The following is a 25,371-nucleotide window of genomic DNA, read 5'->3' as shown; positions in this document are numbered from 1 at the left end:
TAGAAGCCAAAGTGGAAAACATTTCGTTAAGCAATTAAGAAGCCCTGGCGGAATGTTTGGTAGTACCGTGTCGATATTATGCATTCGATTTTGATTTCGCATAATTAGAAATGTTTTTTTTTTTTCCTTCCACAAGATACTTCTGGTTTTGACTTGTTATGTAAAGGCGAAAATTTGGGATCCACAGTTCACCATGTGAGTTCTACATATACAGGATGAATACATGCCATTTAGTCCAAGAATTTCTTTGGGAACTGAATTGAGATGTGTTTGGAAGGAAATCAAACCATAGCTTTAAAAATAATTTTAGGGCACACAAAATAAATATATGAGAAAATTATCTTGATCTGCCAAAGAAAAAAAAAGTTTTTAAAAAGTACTTTTGATAATATCCAAACACCTTTGGATATTGATTTGAAAATGGGATGTAGTTACCAAGTCAATTGTTTGACAATTTACTATTAATAATTGATTAAATTGTATTTTGTTTAATGATATTCTAATCTATTGAGTTTTTGGAGTCTTGAAACATGTCAATGATTTTGTAACTTGGTGACGTCCCCAGTTCTTGTTTGTATCAGATCATGGGTTAATGCTGCATGCTGCCTCCTATAATTGGGGGAAAAACAAAAAAGCAAAGCTGGTCCATAATTAGTTTAAAAAAATTACTTTTATACAAGTTGAAATAAAATTTTTCTTACATACTTATCTTATCTACTATATAAATCATTTTTTAAGTAATTTTAAAGGTTGCCAAGCACCTACATAGTCTCAAAGATTACTTAAATCCTGGAATGAAATAAAATAGTTTTTTGATTTTATGTAAGATTTTAATAGAGCCGGGGGAATCAGGACCGGCCCTTCAGGGCTGGCGGGCTTAAAAGGCCGGCTCCTCCATGGCTGAAATTTTAAAAATACCCCATTTGCTAGACCCGGCCCTTAAACTACAGGGCCAGGGCCGGCCCGTGAGCTTTTGGCCCGTTTAAGAAAATACTATTTTTTTATTTATCATATTTTTTTTAAAAAATATAAAAATAAACCAATGAAATTATTAATAAAAGACATAAATATGAATAAAATTAAGTCATAAATATAAAATATATCATATATAAATATTCATCAACATCTAAGAACATCTAAAACATTCATTAACAAGATAACATCTAAAAGTTTTATCTATAATGCAATTGTACAATAAATAAACACTATCATTAATCTTTTGAAACTTCATCATCACTATAATTAATTATTTTTCTTCATAAGTATGCTTTTCTTTCGTAACAAAAATATCAAGTTTTTCTTCTTTATAAGAATTTTATTTTAAATTTTGCAATCTAACTATTATTTTACTTTAATGTGAGAAACATTGTTGTTGAAACTCATGAATTTCTAATTCAAATTATAGAATCACAAGTTATATAAGTATAAAAATATTCTATTATCAAATATATATATAGTTTAAAAATATCAACGCATATAATATAATCAAATCATTATTAAAGTCCAAACTAACCCATTTTTTAAAAATTTAATTGGATAAATTATTGTCTAAAACTAAATTTAATTTTAAAATGATAATAATAACTAAATATTTGAAATATTATTAACAATGTAAAAAATTAATAACATTAATATTATATAAAAAATTTAAAAATAAAAAAATTATAAAATGGTTTAAAAGGGCCGGCCCGCAGCCCTCCAGGGCCGGTCCTTTTAAGCCTTCGGCCCTCCAGGGCCAGCCCTCCAGAGCTTATTTCTCATTTTAAGAGAAAAATATCAAGCCCGGCCCTCATAATTTCAGGGCCTAAAAGGGCCGGCCCGACAGGCTCGGCCCGTTTTCCCGGCTCTAGATTTTAATATGATCCCTTAATTTTATACATTATTTTTTTGGATTTTTTAATCCTGACACAGTTAATTTCATTAATAGAAAATGATAACATCGCAATTTTAAATGCTAATAAAGAATTTTCAAATGATTACCTTTTTAATCCAGGCATTTTAATTTTTTAAATGAAACTTAAAATGTCCATCATTTAAAATTGTAATGTCGACATTTTTTTTGTTAATAAAAAAAATGGTGCTAAGAAACTAAACTAAAATGTACACTGTTGCCAGTAAAATAAGAATTTCTGAGATGAAAAATATTGCGCTCTTGAATAAATAAATTAAAAATTAACTATACCAAAAAATAATTACTTATCTCTGTTTTTTTTTTAAATGAAAAAGCTCATTTCCTAAGTTAAAATCGTCCCGATTAACAGTTAGTCCCGTCCGACCAACTGTTCACACGCATCCTCTTAGAAATTGAGATGCCATTATCTGTTAGATATTTCCCCTGGGGGAAGCTTTTGACGGAACTTCGAGAAAACGAGGTATAAAATTATATTTCAAAATCTAGTATACAGGCATAGGTATTGTTTCCCTACATCTCTGGCACTAATCAACAAGTAGATTACATTGTGAAGACTATACATTCAAGTCTGAAAGAATTAGAGCTCGTATTAAGATGTGGGGCTAGAGTCACCTTCCAATGAGCTTGACCATCCATGCCCCGCCAATGTAGAGACCTAACAATGGAGCGGCTAGAAGAACTTGAGTGAGGGGATCAGTGGAAGGAGTAAGAACGGCAGCTGCCACTACTGCACCAACCACAACATACCTCCAAATTGAGAGCATCTGATCTCCAGTCACAAGCCCAACTTGTCCCAATAGCAATTGTATAACGGGTACCTGCAATATTGCTTGCATATTAGAAATTATAGTTTAAAACATTTATTAATAGAAATGTAAGCATTTTGATAGTGGATTGTACCAAAAGAAACTACAGCTAGATTTGGCAGATCAAAGATGGATAAGCCAAACCAGTCATTTAAAAACTTGTTTACATAGATCGGATATAAACAAGAACCTGTACTAAATACTAATAACTGAAGGTATAAGGAGGGATGCTTATGAAGAACCCCTTCCGTACTAAATTGAAAATTAGTCCCGTAAACTTGGACACTGGGGCATGGGAAACCAACGTCTGTTTACTGCTATGGTGATGCCGTTTTACACATTTTCCCTTGTTAAATGCCATGCCCCCATTGTGGCAAATAAGGGTCACACGGCATGAAATGCCCCAATATGGGCGTAACTACTGGTTGTCAAATTTGAGGAAAAATGTATACAAAAATACAAAATTACAAATGACCCGAGGCTGATAGGGTGAGTGCATCTCTCTGTGTCTCTTTTTTTTTTGGATAAAATCTATGTTTCTACATTCGTTATACACAATTTTATCCTTCTGTCTTTGCGTTGATACTTGAGGGGGCCGGATCCCATAAGGTCATGGAGTCCTGGTATGCTGAGGTTCAGAGAAATGGTATAGTCCTATTATTACCAGTTTAGGAAGAATGAAGCCAGCCAAAAAAATATACATATATTTACCTGGAAAGACAAGCCGGTACTGAACATTAGCACTAGTACGAACTCAAAGTATTGATCAATGGACCACAATGATTCAACAGCCCCTTCAGCATAGTTAACAAAGAAATTTAATGCTGCAGGTGTCAGAACTAGGTAGGAGAAGATAATTCCGGCATAGAAAAGAACTGATGAGCCCAAAACAATTGGCCCCAGAAACCTTCTCTCAGCTCTTGTTAGGCCTGGAAGCACAAAGGCTATGATTTCGTAGAGAATGACAGGACTTCCCAAGAGAAGGCCACAGTAACCAGACACCTGCAGTACCCCCAAAAAATGATTCCACGGTATCACTATTTAATGGAGTCTGAGAATAAGCATGCAGGACACAGACACAAATGTAATCATAGCACTTCTGCATCTTTTTGTTTTGGTAACCAAACAACATTTTTAAATCCTCCAAGATAGGTCATAACAGACTTTTCATTTGTAATTCATCATGACAGAAATGACAGGGAGTTATCTTCAACATGCATAGAAGATCATTAACAGGTTGCATATAGACAAACGAAGGCAGTTAGAGCTATGTTTTTACCAATGAAAATTTTCTCCTGTTCTTGTCCCTTTTCTGCTTATTTGGCTATTGATTTTCTTTTACTTGTATTACAACTTAAATTATAGTGGCAAAACAGCTGGTTTAAAAAATGAGATATTAATTCTTGAGTCATAAATTTAACAACAGAATCAGACAAAAGGCACACGAAAGCACAAAAACAGCTTCATAGAGTCCTGATAAAGCATGACACAGCAAATTGAACATTAAAAGACAGACAGATGTGTTATTAAACAATTATACCTTTAAAGTAGTGAAGAAAAACTCCCCAGGAGCTAGCTGAAGAAATCTCACACCCTGTGATTTTACAGGATCTTCAAGAACGATTATCAGTTCTTTTGAAAATGCAAAACATCCTAAAATGGCTGCCCCAACCGCTAGAACAGATACAAAGATTCTCTGTCGCAGCTCTTCAAGATGATCAAATATGCTCATTTCTTTATCATCAGGAAGTTGTTCTTTAGTAGGGTAAAGAAAATCATATAGAGCACTTCCATCACCATCTTGTCTAGAATTCTCCGGAGTTTCTTCTAGTGTATTATCCCCCAGTTCTGTGTTGTGTAACAAAAAATTGATGTCAGGAACCTAACTTTTTTCTTCCCCCATAGTCAATTCGGGGTCTTAACTTTATTTATTGCACTCGCAGCTCTGATCTGCACAATACTCAGATTGGACTTGAAATGAATTGCACCATAAGTTGGCATCATTAGAACAACACTTTAGTTTGCTTACACTTTCGTAAAAGAAGCAATCCAAGCTTACTTTAGATTAAATAATATCCACACAAAGGATATGCCACATAATATAGCTTAAACACCGTATACTTTCATATCTCATCACTCTTTTCTGAACATGGAGAATCATCAACAGACATGTAAAACATCAAACAAATATTTGGATGTTGGAAAATTGAAATTGGCCGGTAGAGAGAAAGCCCTTGATGAATATATGTTAAAATAAAATTCATACAAAGATAAGCCAAAACAACTCCATTTAAATCATCCAGTATGCACTTATTCGTGCTTCTACAATAAAAAGGTTATGAACAGTGTTTTTAGGTAACTTCAAAGCCTTTCATGTCATAAGTAATTGGTGTTTGAAAACCAGAAAGCTGGCATAAATTGCCAGAACCTTAAAATCCGCCCCTAAAAGAATATTACAGGACTAAAACTTGTGACAGGCCACTAAACCCACATTACAACTTCCCTCTCAGAGTGAGATTACTCACTAGCCTGGCTAATAAAAAAAAAAAAAAAACACTGTGTGTGCTTGTGTAGTCTTTCTGCCATGTCTTCGTTCATAGCATCCCAATTTCCCAGAGAAATCCAGAATAATCAGTTAAATTAACGTTAATAATGTAGAAAAAGAACATATAACAAGATTAATTAATATCGGCTTCTATTTTTAATTCGACTCAACTTGTTTCAAGTGATATACTGCCACAGCAAGTTGCCATTTGTTATTTACAGGAAAGAGAGGGAAAAAATGCAAAGCCTTCTCTCGAGAAACCTGACTAAATAATGATACACATGGCCAGCATGTTCAGCCACACTTCAGGACCCCCACAGTTTAAAAACACGCCGTATCATTTCATATGCAAATCCGAACTTAAATGCAACACAATATTTCTAATTATAGCAAGATCCTATAACTTATCATGTTGTAGTGTCTATAAGGTGCCTATTTCTATAGTTGTGTCAATGCTTCTCAGTTGGGAAAATAACAGACAACTGCCAAGATAAGACCATACTTCAATCACATTCCCATGGGTTTTTCTGCATTTCGAAACGCCCCCAAACCAACCAAGCAGCTAATTCAGAAAAGTTCCCAATCTCTTTGAATCATTTGGCGAAAATTCTTAAATATTCCATAAAAAATGAAGAAAATGAATTTCATAATTCAATTTGGCTCTTACCCGGCCTATCTTCAATGGCTGACCCAACCCCACTCCCACTCAACTCCTGCCGGTTCTCCCTCAACTCATCATCCACAGCAAAAGAGACAACTCTGCCAAACCTCTTACTCCTCTGCGAAACACCGAACCTCAAACTGGGACTCCCCGCGGAGTTGCAGAGACGCGGAGCAGACAAGCGGGTCCGGATCGGGCCAAGTGGCCTGAAACAACAACTGTGGAGCTCCAAATGAGGAATGATATTCGTAGCAAAGCTGGTGCAGCCCATGGTGCCGATGGCGAAGGCTATCGTCTTTGATCGTTGAAACGGTTGGCTGTAATTGGATACGATTTGCGTCTCCAGAGTCCAGCCGCCTCGTCCGGCTCATGCGGACAAAAGATTCTTTTTTAATTACGTCCATTCTTAAAAAAGCTTAATTTTAATGACAAAAATTACCGGGAAATGATTTATGATTTTATCACTTAAAAATATCTGAAATCTGTTTAGTGTTTAGTATGAATGAGAACGAAATGACCACAATACCCTTATACAGAAATTTTGTTAAAAAAAAAAAAGAAGAAGAAAAAGAAAGAAAAGATTGAAGAAGAACTGGAACTGGAACCAGAACGGAGGCGCCACGACCAAGGGAGCTAGAAGGGAAGGCGTGGCAGTTCCGGCGAGAGTCAGTGGTTACGGCAATGGCATCACTCATCGGCATGCTACCCCAATCTTCCTCCCAGAATACATCAATATGAGGATTTATACGCTTTAAGTTTATTTAGTCATTCATTAGTACGAGGTCTCCTAGTTCGTTCTTTTTTTGTCACTGTTTCTGGCTTTTTATTTTGGGTTCTTCGCCTTCTGTTTTGGCCTTTTTTATTTTATTTTTTCTCCAACTTACGGGCTTCTTAATTGGGTCATAGGCTAAGCCCATTTTAAGAGTTTTTTTTAGGGCTAATACCACCTTCTTGTTTTCAAGCCGGAAAGTTGATTTTATTTCGATTGACCCCTAAATTGGATACCAGTTGTTTTAGTCCCTAAATTTAATTTCATTTAGTTTTGCCTAAAGATTTTTAATTCCTACAATAGTGATTTTCTTGTTTCACGAACCAAAATCAAAATCAAATTAAATTTCATAGATTAAAAATGGTATTAACCCCTTATTTGTGTATCATTTTATCCTTTTTGATAATATACTATGGCTTTACATAAAACAAAAGGAGTATGCAAGTGTTTGGTTTTTTTTTTTAAACGAATGATGACATAACTTCTACAAAAATCGGATTTTTGTAGTTTTTATTGGGTTTCATGGAGAAGCAAATAATTACAACGTAAAAATGAACACAAAATCATTCTGAGAGTCCACAAACAACGTAAGTACATCAAATTCATTCTAACTCTATACGTAAGTATGTACGGACTAGATTAACTCGGATATATAATTAATCTCCCAACATAACCATTTTGATTTGCAGCTCCACAGGAATGATTTGGACATAAATTACCAAGACAATGATTAAGGATGTCAAATACGTCAGATGGATGCGGCTGAGGTATCGTACAATATATCTTTTACCACGTCATCATCAACATCTTTATCTGATAAGCTTCATCATTAACAACTATTTAATCATCATAATTATTACATCTGCATTTGATTGATTACTTCATGGCATGGTACCGCGTCGTAGATCAAATTAGGACATTAGGTGAAACTTTGTTGAAATTCACAACTTCTAAAAATAGAAAGTATATAATAAATAACATAACGACAGTACAAGACCAAAGATTAACTAAATTAAATGCATGATCCAATACGTAAATAAAATGCTGGCTTTTTTCTTTCAGTGAAAAGCTAAACACATCTAGTACTTCAAAACCTTCTGGCCCGAGAATAAGAAACATATTACACTTTTTGCACACTTCCTCTCCATTTCAACCATTTGTTGAACTTCATGGCATGAACAAACTGAAGCTCTGTAATTTCAATAAAAACTAACAAAAATTACAAGTGAATGTTTCAAAATGATTCATTCTAAGGCATCCCAATTGAAAAGACCTGACCTTTCTTCCTCTACCAGCTGTAATAACTACTATTTTCCCTGGACTCGCAGATATCACTGCCAATATACTGAGATCCACTACCCTAGCTAGGAGAATGATGATCATTTACAATTATATGAAGCTGATAATATTTACAACATGCATGGATGCTATGCATGGACAATAATCACCATAAAAATAAGGGAAGGAATCAAAGAATCATATGCCGCCATAATCGTAAATTTATTGCCTCTTTTTTGGGCCGTGAGTTCGGTGCAAGTGCCACGACCATACAAGCAGGCATGATACAAGGACAACTCCAATAGATGACCAGAACATTACCAGCCATGAAGGCATTGGTTTAGGATACAAACCTGGGCAAAACACACAGGAACAAATTTTCTGTGAATGAATAACTGTGTGAATGAATAAATACACAAGTGAAAGATTTTACAGTTACACCTACCATGTCCAAACTTGATACAAATTAGTAGTTCAACAATGCAAATGGCAAGTGAAAGCCAACAAAAAGCTCCAACCTTTTTCACTGGCTTCCTGGAAAATTCACAATGAACACATATGGATGAAATATTAAAACCAAACAATGACACTATCATTTAGGAACAAGAAAGAGAGAGAGTGTCGTGTGTACCTGTCTTGAAGGTAGGAATTGTATTCGCGAATCGTTGGAATTGCGATTAACCACCACAAAATCAACCGATAAATGATGACAGGATTTCGAGGTGGGATCCAGAGACAAAACTTGAGAAAGAATGTGTTCAGCTCTACAGTCAAAAAGACAATACAAAGACTAATCACTTGAACAAAACGCCAAGGACCAAGCAATGGATGCCACTCATCTTTGTCCCAATGTGCCGGAGTAAATTGTCCTAATGTTCGTTTTACCTGATAAAATTGAAACAAATGGAGTATTAGGATCGAATTCAGTCTCTCTATCTATTAAAAAACATCATTAATACCTCAATGAGAAATGAAGCACTAGCTATTATGACATTTTTAAGTCCTTGAAATCAATAAATGTACAAGTTAATCTTTGAAACTAACAATGTCTTACAAATGAGTCCCTCTAGCATCCTTCAGTCACTTGACTAAAATACTTATTTTGCAATGAGTGAGTTATTATCAAAGGCTAGTTACTTTGCAACTTACTTTGCCCTCATTAACTTTTAAGACTAAAGTTAATTAGGACGTTAAATAGTTAATTTACTCAAATATATGTTTGTTGATTTGATTGAGCATAATGTCAAACGTACTTTTCCCATAATATTAGGTTGACGGCTCAGACCAACCCACTTGTACGTTTTCCCATCAAAATACCTAACAGTATGCATTCCTGCCCATATACCTGCATGATAAGCCAAGTAAATGAATATGTTACGATTAGGCTTAATTGAGGATTAAAAATGACCCTCATATCTCTACATTTTAAAGGTATTAAACGGGAATAGAAGCTATTAAGTAATGACTCCAACGGCCCGTTAGACATTACCAAAAAATATATATAATTAAATGAAACGACACAATTAGAGCCACAGTATTTTAAGGCTGACAAAAATGAGCTTACATACATTAAATCAATCGAACATGAAGAGATTATAAATTCATGTCCCCAAACCCAAAAATCAAAGGTACAATTATTATTATTATTATTATTGTCATTGTATCAGGACAATATATAAACAAGCGATCAAATAAATATAAAGATGTGTGTGACAGGGAAGTACTGCTATTATTTTCAAACCTTGAAAAGACAAAAACAGATGTAGAAAGAGGAACCGAAATCAAAGCTCAGTGTCATAGAAGGCACATGAAATTAGCGTGGAGTTCGACATCATACAAGATGCAAATACATCATAAACCATAGTTCTGAAAATTTAACTGCCTCAAAACTGTTTGGTAGACCCCTCCACAAACTCCAACAATAATTCTTTCCATAAAGGGCTAGTTCTCATTTTTATAATCATAAACTAAATTCAAAAAATATTAAGAAAATATCAATGACTTTGAATATGTAATCTTTGGTAGGGTAATACATGTTTTAGCGAGAAAAAGGTTCATGCTTAAATTTACTTTACATGGTATGTGCTACCTAACCAACAAACAGGAAAGGTTCAGAACTCTTACCAAACCAGTTGCAGATCAAAACGTCGAGAATAATACTGTCCCACCAGCATTCGTTGAAGTTTGGTAACATGTGGCGAAAAGTAAGCTGCTAAGGCAAACATAAAGTTCATAAGCAAACAATATTGTATAATTTAGAAAGTATCATGCTTTAACAATCCCAATCCAGCCCTTCCCCTCGCAAAAAAATGTATAGACTATGTGAGATCAATTAAGAAACCTCATGGTAAAATCAGATCAAGGGCTAACCTCCATCAATTCAAAGCCAATTGATAACACCCAAAGAAGAGGCTGGTTACGGATCAATATAGCCTTTCCCCACCAGCCAATTATATGAGCAAGAACAAATTCATCAAAAAGTGTATCCTAGAAAACAGAGAACAAATCAGGTGCATAAGGAACCCATATGAGATACGATCAAGCATAGAACAAGACAACACTAGCAGGTGACAATAAAAGTTTGTGAAAGAAGAAATCATACATAAAGATTCTTAAACCTGCTCGTAGGGTTTTCTGGCACATATATGCGACAATCAGCACCATAAGACCTTTCTGGAAGTTCTGCATAAAGTCAGGAAAAATAATTATGCATATTCTAACAATGATTCATTCCGATAAACAAATCTCTTAAAAGAAAATGAAACAAAATTTAAGAATCAACTAACTACTTCCTATCCAATTCAAAACTAAAAAGAAAAGAAGCAGATTCATTACCCACACCAAGATCAGGATGAAGAAATTTCATAAACTGTCGAGCATCATCACGTTTCTGTGGGAAAAAAAATAATCATTCTGTTACAGGTAAAAGAACGGAAAACAGATATTGTCCATAAATTGTGCAAGAGACAGACATAGACAGAGTGGGAAGGAGTCAACAGACATAAACATAAAAAAGTACACAAATCTAAAGTGCAAAGGTGTGCTGTGATGTAATCTACGTAAAAATTATCTAAGACGTATAAATGAATGCCCTTTAAACTCTACATGCATGTATCACACTTTTTACACACAACTTTAACAGAAAATAAGGATATATGATATATCTAGACACAACAATTGACCTGGAAAAGCAAAAATGTGAGGGCCACAAGGTAAACAACAGCCATGCCATGGACCAGTCGCCAAAGTGCAGGATGCGGTCTAATAAGAATCCTGAATGAAAACAGATAACAATGAATGTCACAGATAGTGGTCTCAGCAGATAAATCTACCACAAAACTTAAGCTGGTCCAAAAGAATCACTCAGTCCTACTACTGAAACATCATTCCTACTCCTAAAGACCCACTAGAAAATCCATACTCTTTTTTATCTAAGTTGCTTAAACTAACAGGATAACTTCGAATGGGATCATATTACAGATTTGAAGTTAGAACATAACCAAAAGGATTGATTTCTGTTTAAAATTCCACCCCCAGCCTAGAGCCCCCCCTCCTAAATGAAAAATAAACAGATTTTTCCAATAAATGTTCTTTTTAATCAGCTTACTACGACTATTTCACACTCCTCCCCGAAGATATAGTTAAGAGCCACCTCAAAACTTGCCAATCCAGGCTTTACAGGAAGAGTAAGAACATATTCAAAAGATAAAGATCTACCAGCAGAAATGAAAGATTCAAACTTGATACAACAAAGTTGCTTTAATTACTCACGTGGAGGGAGCTTGAAGCAGGCAGTAAGCAAGAAAAACAGCAATCATTGCCCATACACCCCTACAGAGAAAATTAATCGGGAATTTAACACACTGTACAAACAGTGCACTGTTCAACATGAGACGGCATGTAAGTAATGAGGATCTGAGCAATATAATAACTAAAAGGGAAAAACCTTTTAACAGAGGTAACAAGATCACCAGATGCATCTCTTTCTGGATCGAGTGCACCACTTGCCCATCTGGCATCATATACATCAAAACTAGAAATTAAAAAAGAAGACAAGCTTAATAACTTTACTTGAGATAACATAGTTGAAATGGTCAGGGTGCACCAGAGTGCTTATTTAGCATCAATCTATCTAGCAGAGCACTCACATTAGAAGACAAGCGCCAATCATTAACAATGTCACAGTGCGAGGCTTGTAAGCCCATGCAGTCCACGGATCAAATTCTTCATCAGCATTTGACAGATCATGGAAAACACCATTTTCTTTATCAAGGTAGTCATTTCTCTTAACCCTTTTCTGACTGCTGAACTCCATAATTTGGTGTCCAGAAAAGCTTCCTCACAGTTCCTGAAGTCACAAAAGTAAGATTATTTCCTGATGCTATAACAAAGATATGATCATGAAGAAGCCACTCCTCGAAAGTTCAATGAAGAACAAATAGTGAGAAAAATTCTCATTTTTGAAAAACATAAACTATCATATTTACCAACAATGAACATTACATGAGAGCACAGCAAATGAGCAAATATCCACTGAAGCATACAACATAGGCAGCACTAGTAGACAAGGCTCTTACCATACTACCCATGTGTAATTGCATCTCAGTAACAGGATTTATGCACTACAGTCATATCAGAAAAATATTGAGCGACGAACGAGAGATGTATAGACCCATATGGATGCACGATACCATGTTCAAAATAAAAACTACAATTGTATGAGGGAGAAAAGTCCCAGTAAAAATAAAGCCTGTTGCGAGTTTCAAAACAATTTTTATACTAATTTTTGTTTTGCACAAATTTGATTTATTGTAAAACATACGATGCAACAAAAGTTTCCTTTATTGTAAAATAAAAGTTCCTTCAGGAAATTAAACAAACTTAAAGTTCGAAGTTAAAGGCCAAGCTAGACAGAAACATAAAACCAACGAATTGAGGCATGACAATCCGCTTTGGCCCAGGAAAAAAATTATTAAAAAACCGAAAATTTGGAGCCTAAGTAGAATCTAATAAGCAACTTAATCATAAATAACCGACCTAAAGACCATAGCGGATAAAAAATTCTATGATAAATAGAAGTGCACCGCAATATAATTCAGACAACACCCGCAGATGCACATTAAAAAGAAGAACAAATGAGCCATCCCTTTGACTAGCCTTTGGTTAAGCACTTAGCAAATGGATAGACACAGAAAGAACTCACAATAGAAGCTATTTTGAAGTCTTTCTCGATCAACGGATTTGAAAACCAAAAAAAAAAAAAAAAAAAAAGATCAAGCCAATTGGCCAATGATGATTTCAATGTCATGATAGATTTCTAATCTTGCAACCACAGCATCAACAACAGAGAACCCATCACCATAATACACAATTCAACACTGAACCACCGGTTGTAACAAAAATTCACTGAACCTTAAATCCCATAAAAAAAAAGAGAGAGACAACTGTTCGAGGGAGAAATTTATCTTGAATAGGAGCGTAATTAGTAAGTAGAGAAACGGGATTAAACCAGAACAGGAAAAATAATGAAAAGACACGTACACTGAATATTATGAGGAGAAGAATCGAAAACTGGAACGAAGCCCAATCCAAAAAAGAAAATGCAGACACAAAAGAGATAGAGACGGGGAGAGAGAGAGTATAAGGGCGGGCGATAGTGGTATTATGGATACGGAAATGATTTATTTGAAGAAAAAAGCGGGTTTTAAAGTCGTGCGTAGTTTTGATGCTGTTTTGCTTTCAGAGACGGAATACTTACGTAGAGGAGTGTGGAGAGGCCAGCAGAGAAAGGACTCCTGGCCGTACGATTGGTAGAGCGAGAAGATCGAAGCCGTCAGATCAAAATGGAAGAGAAGAGAGGCGGCAGAAGAAGAAGCAGCAAAAGCGAATAATATAATCAAAGAAAGCAAGTGATTCTGTTTATCTCTCCCACTGATAATTAACAGCAATACAGAAGCACCAATCTTTCTGCAGTGAGAGATTTGTAATGTTGGGTCTATGCGTGTGGGAGGTGAGAGAGAAAGAGAGTGTGTGTTGGTCTCTCTCTGTGTTGTGTGTGTGTTTTTGGTGTCGTTCGCAGCAGAGTCTGCTGCAACAGCGGCGAAAAGGCAAAGAGTGATGATGATGATGATGAGAGAAATTGAAAAGGAGAGAGAGAGAGAAAGGGAGGGGGGAGAGAAGAGAGTACGATGGTCAAAGAGAGATTTGAAGATGGTATTGGATACGCACGATGAAGAAAACAAGAAAATGTCGAAAGGTGGGGTGATTTAAAGGGGAAGCGGGGGGAGAGAGAGAGTCGGGGAAGCCAAGCCAAGGACGGGACCGGGGACGGGACGGAAGAATTAATGTTTTGTGCCAAAAGTACCCCTCCCATTCTTCATTAATTGCAGCATATTCCTCCTGCCAGCATCCGAAATTACCATCATACCCTCGCTTCATATTACTCATCCTTTTGCCACCAAGACATTTTTTTAGGGGAAAAACATTAGGCCGATGAGCGTGACACTGCGTGTCCAGATGTAATTTAAGAATGAGTTGTGTTATTCTTAATTTGAGTAGATTAAATTTTATTAATTAAATTAGTTATTTGTAATAAATAAATATTATCTTTTATAATATACTATTACTAATTATATATATTAATTAGAACTATTATTTGATAAAAATTTTAATATGTACAACCATTACAGGAACTATTTTAAAAATAAATAAATAAAGAGACTAAGTAAATATAAATCTTATATTTAGAATTAAATGAAATTGAATTTCAAATTAGTTTTTATATTAAAAATAAAAACAAAGATTGTACTTTTTTTTTAATTAAACCATACAAAGACAGCCACAAAAAAAAACGTTCTGCATTAATACTCTACTTGTCAAAATCCTATTCGTTTTTATTGATGTTTGTAAAAATTATTTTTATCTCAGCTAGCTGTTATAAAGGAAAATTTGCGTAAAAGTTATTAATGTAATATGGCTTATGATTGAATAGATTTTTATAAAAACAAAAAAAGAGAAAGTAAGTTGAATAAGCTAATTAGTGCTCCTCCAATCTTTAATACAGAACCTAACTGTTGAGTTAATTTTGATCATAAATATAAGACATATTTATCATATTTATCAATTTTCTTAATTATCCCTATAAATACTTCTCAACTATAATCAAGTAGAGGAGGGAAAGGGAGTATTAAGAAATATGATTATGGTGTTTTAAGAAAAACTTGTCACATTTGTTTAAATTAACTAACTTACCTAACTTTCTTAATATAATCAAATTAGTTAAATGAATCTTATATTAAGAACCGAAAATGTATATTTATTGGCCTTATAATAAATATAAATTAAAGAGCAGCAATGTTTCAATTGTTTGCCAGAGATTCTCTAATGTTTTTATAAATATCAAATTATGTACTGGCAACTAAACCAACAACATTCTCCTTTCTAATCATATTAACTAATATTAATTAATTGGAGATTGTTGAAATAATAATGTTTGTTTTGAGAAGACATGCCTTGATTCCTCAACAGGGCATGAAGGACGCAAAGGTTGTTATTTGTCATCTCAAACAGCCCCTGTGAGGATATAATTAGGTTATCGATGCTACTCTTTCCCAGTTTCTCCAACATATTTTTGTTTTAAATTTTTTCTGCACCTTCGCATTTAGGCACATTTTTTTAAGAGAATTATTATAAAATATCAAGAAAAAATAATTTTTAAAAAATTTCACAACAACAACTTGTAATGACAATTTTCAATTCAAAAAATAACAAATATTTAATTTTTGTTATTTTTTTTTTTTAGAATCTCACTGTCATTGTCCTTTAGGTATATATTGATTTGTATCTTCTATTGAACTATTCAAAATAAGATTTCAATAGTCCGATTTTATTACGATTTTATTTTATATGCTTTGCCTTATTTAAGATAAAAAAAAGTCAAATAATTAAAAAAAAAGAACTATTGATCATCCAAATGAGAAAAAAGTGCAAATATGTGCCACAATAATCTAATTAATTTTGTTATTTTTATGTGATATGACGTTTTTATCTGCTTTGTTTTCCATTTTGTAAGGAGGATTGGAATCATAATCACTATTCAAACTATAGTTGTATTTTCTTCTTATTATCTAAATTAGTCCACCCTATTTTTTTTTTATAATTTTAATTTTTAAGGTATTAAAACAAGGTTTAATGCCTGATGTCATTAGAAAGCACGATATTGGTTGGCTGAGTTATCACAATGGATGTGCTAAAGAATATCCCTTTGACACAATATTTATGTCATTCATAAATTCTACCTCAATCTGAAATTTTTTAAATATATATATCTGTCATTATATTAATATTATAAAAATGTATCTGTTTATTAAAAAACTGAAACGAGCTCTAGTGGTAAAGGTGAGATAGAAGCCCCCGGTCACCGGTAAGGATGCAAACCTCAGACCCTTTTGATCTGTAAAAGGATAATGATAAAAATAAATATAAGTGTTTGCTTTATTTTCAAAAGTAATTTTTAATTTTTTAATTGAAAAGCATGTGTGGGATTTTATCTTGGTAATATGTAGATTCCTTGCATTATGAAGATACTTTGGTAAGTAAGAATAATGGTGCTCCACGTTTACTTTTATGATAGACATAAATTATCTCAATTATATAATAAATTCAAATTATTTGAAAAATAAAAAACGAACCATACAAAGAAAATAATTGAAGAATAGGTATTATTTTGTATATCCATAAATTTATACCATGAATATGGGACAGTTCATTACTTTTTAAAAGGTCAACGTACATATTTGCTAAGAAAGTTTTTACTTAAGGGTATCAGGCACACGAAAAATTTTTTTAAGAGTAAATTTGACATAAAAGTTTAAAATTATCATAGCAATATTTTTCTCATCATTAAAAATATTAATAGTCACTATCATTATTTTAATAATCAATATTAATTTTTTTTAATGGTACAGAGTGATATTGTTGTGATTTTAAACTTTCGAAACAAATTTATACCAAAGTCCAAAACAAGCTTTTGAATACCCAACACTATAAGTTAAAACTTTTTGAACAAATTTTTGCCTTAGCTTTTTTTTTTTAAAGATAATACCAATAATCTCTTAACAGTAACAACAATAATAATTGCATCCACCTTGCTGTCCAAATAACGAGGATCTCAATTCCCGCTTAATGTTGGCCTTTCCTGAGTTGGGAAATATTTATATATATGTGATTTCTTAATTTAGGGATTTAAATGAGGATATAGGTCCATCTTTTAAAGATCGGGACTCCATCACCATTAAATTATCTGGGTCTAATTCGTGTTGATGAAAACAAATTATAGCACTTCTCTCAATTTATAGAACAAAATAACATCATTTTATTATTGCATAAAGCTTAAGATAATTCACAGGTCTGTTTTTTATATTAACTTTGACAAATTGTATTATTCATATTTCATGAATTATATTATTCTTTTTCATCATTCTTCTGCCTCCATTTATTACACGTGGAATGAATGGAGGATGTAAAATAAATAAATAAATTACCGCAGCTTCCGAATGGGTAAATGTCAAATGTCACAACCTTATCCTTTGTAAATGGATGTAGCTTTCCTTGTCCTCTCTTTTTGAGAAGAAAATTTTTTTTAAAAAAAAAACTTGCATATATTGATGTTTTTTTCTGCCAGCGAATATATATGCTATTCGACACCTTATTATAATTAAATTAAATGTTTTAGCCGGAGCTATCATTCATCACCCTTTTTTTTTCCTAATTAACATATTTCAATAATTAATTTACATTATTTTGTAATTATAAATAGCATGACTTATACATTAAGCCAAGAGTCAATACACATCTATCCATCTATTTAAAACTTTTTTTAAAAAAAAAACTCAACAGGGGATTAACCGCTGTTATAAAATTAAATTAAATTTTTGAGACATAGCTGTCATTTATCCTATTCTTTTTAATTAACACATCACATGTGTCGGTAACTAATTTGCATTATTCATAAATTATAAATGGTATGACTTGCATGTTAGCCAACTTTACTTTTCCACACAATAACTTTGCTTTTTTAATGAAAGAGATGTGATCTTCATCTTCTTATGACCATGAAATTAGTTAAGGTTTTATTTATAGCTATTCTAATGAATTTTTTCTCAAAATAAAAACAATGGAATTTTTTTTTACAAATAACTAATTTTTTTTAATCTCTACAAATTAATCATCTATTTTCTATCTTTAAAATCCAAAGGGATACTCTTTATCTAATGATGAGCTGATGAGCCTAATATTACAATCAAGAGACGCATGAGAGGGCAGGATAATCAAGGTATGCTTTAGGAAATCTTTTTTTATTAAGGGTTTTTTTTAAAAAAAAATTCTCCTTATTAATTATACATGTTAGGAGAATTTTCATTAACAAACTAATTTTTCATGCAAATGATTAAAATGTGTGCTCTAGGAAAACGAACAAATATGTAATTTTTTATAAATAACTAATTTGACCAATTTTATTAATTTTTACTAATTGGTTACCCAATTTTTATATTGACAATAAGAGTTTTTTTTTTAGAATTGCTATAAAGTCCTAAGTAAGAGATATAATTATTCAAAAGTTTCAATAATAAAAGAGCAGTTTATAATGATAAGTTTTAAGATAGTAGATCGTAAATGACAACTGTCTTTTTATCACCGAGACTTATTAGTAATTATTATTATTTTTTCCTGGACACTTCAATGTGATTCTCCCGATTCTTTTAATATAATAATCAAAGTGATATTAATAAAGCGTTGCATTTAGAATAAGTGAACGAGATTAACATGACAGCCAGGAGGCGTAGGAGAGAGAAGGAAAATCAAGATGATAATGATGTGTGTGGGTATGTAATAAAGAGAGATTAGGGGATGATTTAACTTGTGATTAGACGTAACAAAGTGAGGATTGGAGGAAATGACAGGGGGAAGGCATTGACCTTCCAAAAGAGATCGGTGAAATGGGGTGCCCTCCCATGAAAGGGGTGGCTTTCACGTGCCCTCGCCCACGTCCTCTACGCTCTCCCCACCTCCCTCCATGTGACTCCCACCCTTTTTTTTTGGTTTCTATCTCTTTGCCGTCTTCTTGGGATTCCTCCCCCCTCAATTTCCCATCACCATCTTGTCATCTTCACCCTGCCTCACTTTTTTTTCACTCTTCGTTAAAAAAAAAAAAAAAAAACCTCCCTTTTTACTCTCTTTTTTTCTGATCCAGAATGCAACCCAACTTCTAGTTATCTTACCATTTCTTTTTAGAGTTAGCTTACCAATTTATTCAGACAGTTTTCGTTTAAGAATGTCGGCTATCTGAAAATTTTTTTTCATGCATAAATTTGTCTCGAAAATTTAAAATTATAATAATATTATTTCATACCATTAAAAATTATGTTAACTGTTAAACTTTTAATGATAAGTAGGGATAAAAACAGGTTAGGCTTAGACATGAGCCTTCGAAAGACCTAGCAAACTTGAAATCTTTTTAAAAGCCCACTTAAATTGTAGGCCTTAAAAAAAAACATCATGTTTCAAGCTCTGAAAATCATAAATAGGCTTTAAGCTTACATAAATGTAGAGTTTTGGTGCACTTAGAAACTTACATATTTTAATAGATATTAATAAAATAAGTTCTAAAAAAATAATTAGGTTAGGCCTGTAGACTTTCAGGTCAGGCTTTAAATTTACAAGTTTAGTCTAATTACCTTAAGAGGTTTTTAAATAGGCCTTAAGCCTAGCCTCTTTACTAAACAAGCTAGGTAATACTAGATCCCAGTTAAGCCAAGCGATAGGCCTCTAATAAAGGCTACCCTATTTTCATCCTAATAGTAGAGGGTAATATTGTTATGATTTTAAAATTTTAAAACAATTTATACCAAAAAAACTTTTTCGATACCTAGGACACTTAAATAAAAACTTTCGATACAAATTTGCAAATTATCACACAATCAGTTCAAAGGGTTTTGGCAATCTTACCTCATTTATGATTCTAAATGTATAAACTAATTAGGAAGTTGATTTAGTTCTTAATCTAATACCTTAATCTACTTTATCATTTATATTTATCTTTTAAAAAAAACTAATTTATCTACTTTATAAATTGATGCATGATCTAATGTTACATATGGATATTTGAAAGAGATCACGTGGCATCTATCGAAACTAAGTAATTTATTTAATTTTCATAATATCCCCAAATTAATTAAATAAGTAATTACCAAAGAAATATCATATAGTGCTTTTATTATTTTTTCAGTGTTACCATTCTTATGTTTGTTGACAGTTTGAATTTAGAATTTTAATTCCAAAGTGATGATTGATTCTGGTCATTTATTTCATTGAATGGCAAGACATAAATATTTCAACTTTTATACTAATTTATGGAGTTACTTGACTTTTACTTCATTATCATATCAATATATATACACACAAATATAACATGTAATGAGTTTGAACTCTCAATAGAAGATCTAATAACATTGTGAGTTATGGGGAAAAATATAAATATAACGCATAAAAATTCCAAGAAACTTTATTATTTATGCACAAAAGATAAGATATAAAAGTTATAAAAAGTTTTATAGTTTATAAGTTATAAATTTTGATAGGACAAAGTTAGAAACACGTTCAAAAAATAGTTATAAGATTACTCATAGATACATAATACACTTATCAAAGACGTTTTTAATATTCACTCCCACTGTAACTTCAAAGACCTGATATTTAAAGAAGCCATAAACCCTTTTAGTAATCAAGACCGCTATTAATAATTTTTTTTAATTATAAGATTCAAATTGGTGTTAAAAATCAAATTCTTTTTCATGGAACTCACCGTCTAGTTAACTTGAAACCAAAATTTCAAACTGAAGAGTACAGTCATATATGATGGCGACAGGGTGAAGAAGCTTGGGATCCAATTAGCAAAGTGAATAATGGGATTATTCATTGCAATTTGCATGCAACTTCTGTGATGTGTGCGTGTGTGTGTGAGTGTGAATGGGAGTGAAAGGAAATGGACTGGTGTGTCATGTTGTGCTTTAATTTACACTATTATTCCATTTTTCACTCTTTCAAATCAGTCCTTTCCCTTTTAGGCTAATCACGTGGGGCTGCATGCCCTCATTTTTAACCCTTTCCCTCCTTTCTTACTTAATGATGCCATTAACTGGCAGGTACACGCATCTCACTAACTTTACCAAATCAATTATTATCATCATTTTATCTTTTAAAAAAATAATTTACAGTGTAATTTTTTCAATTTAATATTTTTTAAAAAAAGTCATGGGGAATTATTACCAGGTCCTAAAGAAGAGATTTTTTTGCCAATCCCAAAGTCCTAAAAAAATAGAATATTTTTGCCAACCCTAAAGAAAAGATTTGGTCATTCGAAAAGCCATTAACAATGAGTGCGTTTTGAAATCATGTTTGTAAGTATTTATAAGCACGTTGAACTTAAATGGAAATAAAACACCTTTCACATGCTTATATCGCATTATATAAATTACGATTGAAAAGCTGTTTATAAGTCATTACAAATAGGCTCAGGAGAATTTAATGACAAGTTATAATAGAATAGCACAGAAAATGACAACAGGATTATGCTGTTCACTTATCGTTGAGATTTTTTGTTAATTAAATTTCATATCATATTAATTATTTTAAAAATTTATTTCAGATATTTCTCGTGCATCCATCCATTGAAGCTACCATCAACACTCAATGCAAGTGGAGGACAAACTGCCGCAATGACATTACTTGGATGAGATGTTTAATTAGTTTAAATATTACATTAATATGTTCGTCTGTGGTTAAATTGATTGTGATTGAACAATATACTCTATACAATTAAGGGCGTCAAATATATAATAATGAAATATTAATTACAAGAATTTATTGACAATTATATTGGAAATATTTTTGGATAATTATCTAGCCAAAATATGGGGAAGATTAATTTTGCCGATATGGAGAATCTTAATTAATTATTAGGGATATATATCCATGAAAATCGAAATTAATCAATGTAATGACGAGCACGCATTTGAGTTTGCATTATGGATCACAAAATCTGAAATGATTGAACATCAATATATATGAATTATTTTTGTTAATTAGACAACTGACAACGAAATTAATGGGTGATGGGAAACAAAAGAAGATAGTTAGAATAGGAGGCTTTGAGAAAAAGGATCGAACATATATAGTGTTGTCATTTCAAATCATTAATGCGCGCACACACATCATTTATAAATCTATAAAATAAACATCCAACATAATTAACCTTATATTTCTTGTTACAACTCACAAGCAGCCTCACAAAAAAATTAATGGAAAATAATGATCAACTTAATCGTCAAATTTACCATATAAAATTTACTAGTTACTATACGAATGAAGATGAAAACCTCATTTTGCCAGCCCCAAAAAAAAAAATAGAGGTTAATTTGATAAACATATGCTAAATTTATTTATAATTAAAAGAAACATGAGATTTCGTAATAATTTGGCAATTACATTTTTCATATTTAATGCTTATTTAGATTGATTTATAAGTAGTTTTTTAACATGATTTATAGAATATGAAATAAGTACGTGAAAAGAGTTTTATTTCTGTTTTGTATAAATTTATTTAAAAATCTGTCTTAAACAGAAGTCCAAGCAGGCTTTTTTTGGAATGGTGGCGTGAGAGGGTTTTCTGATTAGGAAATAACAAAATGAAAGGGAAAAGAGATAACACGAAGTTTGAGGCCAGGTGGGTAATAATAAGTTGTACGAAATAAAAGAGGGCAGGTTTTGAGTCAAAGCATTTGTACGTACACCTTCTGTTCTCTGTCACCCGAATGCGACTAATATCGCATCTCCTTCGGTTAGAATATTAACAATGAAAATTTTATTTTGATACTGTGTAGTTTCTAAATATAAAATCTTATACTGCTTTCAGTTCTTATTATAAGAGTCAGTTAACTAATTTGAGGAGATTAAAGAAGTAAGTTGAATTAGTTATTTGTTCTAAATAAATGTTGTCTTTCCTAAAATATCTTTATTAATCAGTGTATTGACTAGAACTATCATTGTTATAAGGGTTACTTTAGAAAAAAGTATATAAATATGAGAGACAGAGTGGATTAGGATCTCATATTTAGGACCAAAATAAAAGTCAAACAAGATATTATATTAAGAACCGGAGATAGTATTAGTGTATATAAAAATCTTATATTTAAGACTAAGTAATTCAATAAGCAAGTGGTAATTTATCACAAAATGGAATCCGGTGAATTATATAAGGACAAATTCTTTTTTTTTGGGCCAAAAATCATATAAGAACAATTAAACAACTAATTTTTACCGCTTATGTACGAAATCTTGAATTTAAAAACGTGTGAGTGCACAAATCAACTTTAGGGGAGTTACCTCAGTGAGGCTTGAAAATGCTCAAATCTAATCTAATCTAATTAAATAGTGATAAATATGAATACTCTAATTCAAAACTTCATTTAAGAATATTCCATTATCCCCGGCATGACTTAATTCCCATTATTTTTAGTAATGTTATTGCTTTGTTAAGTATATTAGTGATGTTTTAAATTTGTTGTTCGCAAAAACAATTATTTGTTAATATTTTATATCATATGTTTATCTGGGAACGTATATGAGGAATGAAGTCACGGAATATTCTTACCATAAAAATAACAATAACATCAAAAATAGGATAATAAATAATGTATCATGTATGATGATATTATTACACATAGAAAGGTATCCTGGGACCATTAACGGAAAAGTCAGGTGGAAATTACTTATTCTATTAAATAAAATTCATGATATCAATTGGCAGTCTTGCATAATACTACTTTCGATCTCAATATAAGATCTCATTTGTAATCTATAAACAAAGTCTTATCATTAGGATCGGGAGTAATAATTGGAATTATTTGTGGCCAAGTTCAAGGTCAAAAAATAATTAAAACTAATTTATTTCTACAAATAAAATCTTATAATAATTGGAATTATTTGCGGCCAAGTTCGAGGTCACAGAACAATTAAAATTAATTTATTTATCATTTTTATATTTATACCCTTCTTTACCATATTGGATTCACTTACATTAATATCGTGCATCGTACTTTCAGTTTTCATATTTTTATTTGCCTAAATCACAGAAAACTTGCGACAAAAGGCCCCCAAAAAATGTCAAATTTGTGTAGATAATTGAGAACAGAATACGTGTCCGTAGATTTGTTGGCAAAAAAAAAAAAAAAACGTGTCCGTAGATGCCATGATCCTTGGGACCACAGCCAGCAAGTGGTATAAAAATAAATAAAAGGGAAAAAGTACAAAGGGTCATTAATGAGATTTTGGTCATCTTCTGCTTTTCCAGTTAGAAGGCTAAGGGGTGAAAGACTGCTTTGTGGCCGCCCCTCCCAACTCACAACGTCACTCCGGTGGACCTTTTTGCCCATGGAAATCAAATGCTCTTCCCATTTATAATATAAGTTATTTTTTATATAAAAAAAATAGTAGCTGATTCATTTAATTTGTCTCAAATTGAAAGTAATTAAATGAAGAGAAGAAAATAATGTAAATATTTATTTCTACACACTTGCACAAATAAGAATAATTAAATAAAGTCTCACCTTCATGAAATTGATGGGAGTCACTAACTATAGTTGGGTTAAATGAAAATAAAATGCCCAATTATTCTACAATAAGGTTATGAATTCAAATTTTGTGAAAAAAAATTATATTAAAATAATTTCTTTTAATTAGACTTGACAATGGTAATAATACTTGAAGTACCCTTTAAAGTATTTTGTTGATTAGTGACACTTCACTTAGTAAGAGGCAGTGGTTTATTTTGCTGCATGTGTACGAAGGCTTAGAAAGACTTGCCCGGATTACACGTATGCGTATTTGTTGCGTTAGTGGCTGTTATAAGCCAAGAGAGATTGTGTGTGTTTGAGGCGGATGGGAGGGACAAGTGTGAACAAAAAAATTAAAGAAAGTTAAAAAAAACATAAAAATAGTTTTTTCTCGCTATTCTTAGGAGGGTAAACTGATATGTATGATTCTTTTGGTATTTAATATTGAAAATGAGGAATAAAGACGCGGATTGTAGCTGAAAAAATCATTAAAAAAAAATCTTTAGCATACATAAGGAAGTACTTGTTGCCTGGGACTAGGAGTGTTTGGATAGAAACCAAACCATGGTTTCATAAGTGTTTTTACGGATTACGAAGTAAATATGTGAGGAGAGTTATCTCGTTTTGGCGGAAAAGTGCTTCTGAACCGCGGTTTTAAAAATGTCAAACACCTCCTAGGTAATCCCATAGAAGTAGGGTGGAAAACTCTACTTCCTCTTGTGGTATTTCT

At 32.4% G+C, this 25,371-nt stretch overlaps 2 protein-coding genes across 7 annotated transcripts; both read right to left on the bottom strand.

Annotated features, from left to right (window-relative positions):
• Nucleotides 1–2,358: 2,358 nt before the first annotated feature.
• LOC114738143 (sec-independent protein translocase protein TATC, chloroplastic) lies at nt 2,359–6,289 on the bottom strand. Its single transcript, XM_028926158.1, has 4 exons — nt 5,931–6,289; nt 4,259–4,566; nt 3,430–3,720; nt 2,359–2,730 (listed from the first exon to the last, which is right to left on the bottom strand). The coding sequence occupies exons 1-4, from the start codon at nt 6,193–6,195 to the stop codon at nt 2,521–2,523; spliced, it is 1,074 nt and encodes a 357-aa protein (XP_028781991.1). The 5' UTR covers nt 6,196–6,289; the 3' UTR covers nt 2,359–2,520.
• A 1,551-nt stretch (nt 6,290–7,840) lies between these two features.
• LOC114738144 (CDP-diacylglycerol--serine O-phosphatidyltransferase 1-like) lies at nt 7,841–14,189 on the bottom strand. Of its 6 annotated transcripts, XM_028926162.1 has the most exons (14): nt 13,730–14,189; nt 13,513–13,542; nt 12,120–12,319; nt 11,918–12,004; nt 11,743–11,802; nt 11,154–11,244; nt 10,807–10,861; nt 10,574–10,653; nt 10,342–10,458; nt 10,096–10,183; nt 9,225–9,316; nt 8,603–8,856; nt 8,417–8,505; nt 7,841–8,324 (listed from the first exon to the last, which is right to left on the bottom strand). In XM_028926162.1, exons 3-14 carry the CDS (start codon nt 12,284–12,286, stop codon nt 8,194–8,196), a joined length of 1,311 nt encoding a protein of 436 aa, XP_028781995.1. In that variant the 5' UTR covers nt 12,287–12,319; nt 13,513–13,542; nt 13,730–14,189; the 3' UTR covers nt 7,841–8,193. The 6 variants fall into 6 exon arrangements, with proteins under 6 accessions (XP_028781995.1, XP_028781994.1, XP_028781993.1 ...); XM_028926161.1 differs by having other exon boundaries at nt 13,513–14,189; XM_028926160.1 differs by lacking the exon at nt 13,513–13,542.
• Between the last annotated feature and the right edge of the window lie 11,182 nt (nt 14,190–25,371).

This window comes from Neltuma alba, unplaced genomic scaffold (assembly GCF_004799145.2).
Source record: "Neltuma alba isolate B1F8T4 unplaced genomic scaffold, ASM479914v2 tig00013544_pilon, whole genome shotgun sequence".
NCBI classification, from domain to species: Eukaryota; Viridiplantae; Streptophyta; class Magnoliopsida; order Fabales; family Fabaceae; genus Neltuma; species Neltuma alba.
Note: the sequence above shows the minus strand (reverse complement) of the source record. Positions and strands in the feature narration are given on the sequence as shown.

Coding starts and splice junctions, on each gene's coding strand:
- LOC114738143 (XM_028926158.1), bottom strand. CDS start 6,195: ATGGGCTGCACCAGCTTTGCTACGAATATCATTCCTCATTTGGAGCTC. Junction 4,567..5,930: donor AGCCATTGAAGATAGGCCGG/GTAAGAGCCAAA, acceptor TACACAACACAG/AACTGGGGGATAATACACTA. Junction 3,721..4,258: donor TTTTCTTCACTACTTTAAAG/GTATAATTGTTT, acceptor GGGGTACTGCAG/GTGTCTGGTTACTGTGGCCT.
- LOC114738144 (XM_028926161.1), bottom strand. CDS start 12,286: ATGGAGTTCAGCAGTCAGAAAAGGGTTAAGAGAAATGACTACCTTGAT. Junction 11,803..11,917: donor CTTGTTACCTCTGTTAAAAG/GTTTTTCCCTTT, acceptor TTTTCTCTGTAG/GGGTGTATGGGCAATGATTG. Junction 8,857..9,224: donor AACCTAATATTATGGGAAAA/GTACGTTTGACA, acceptor CAATTTTATCAG/GTAAAACGAACATTAGGACA.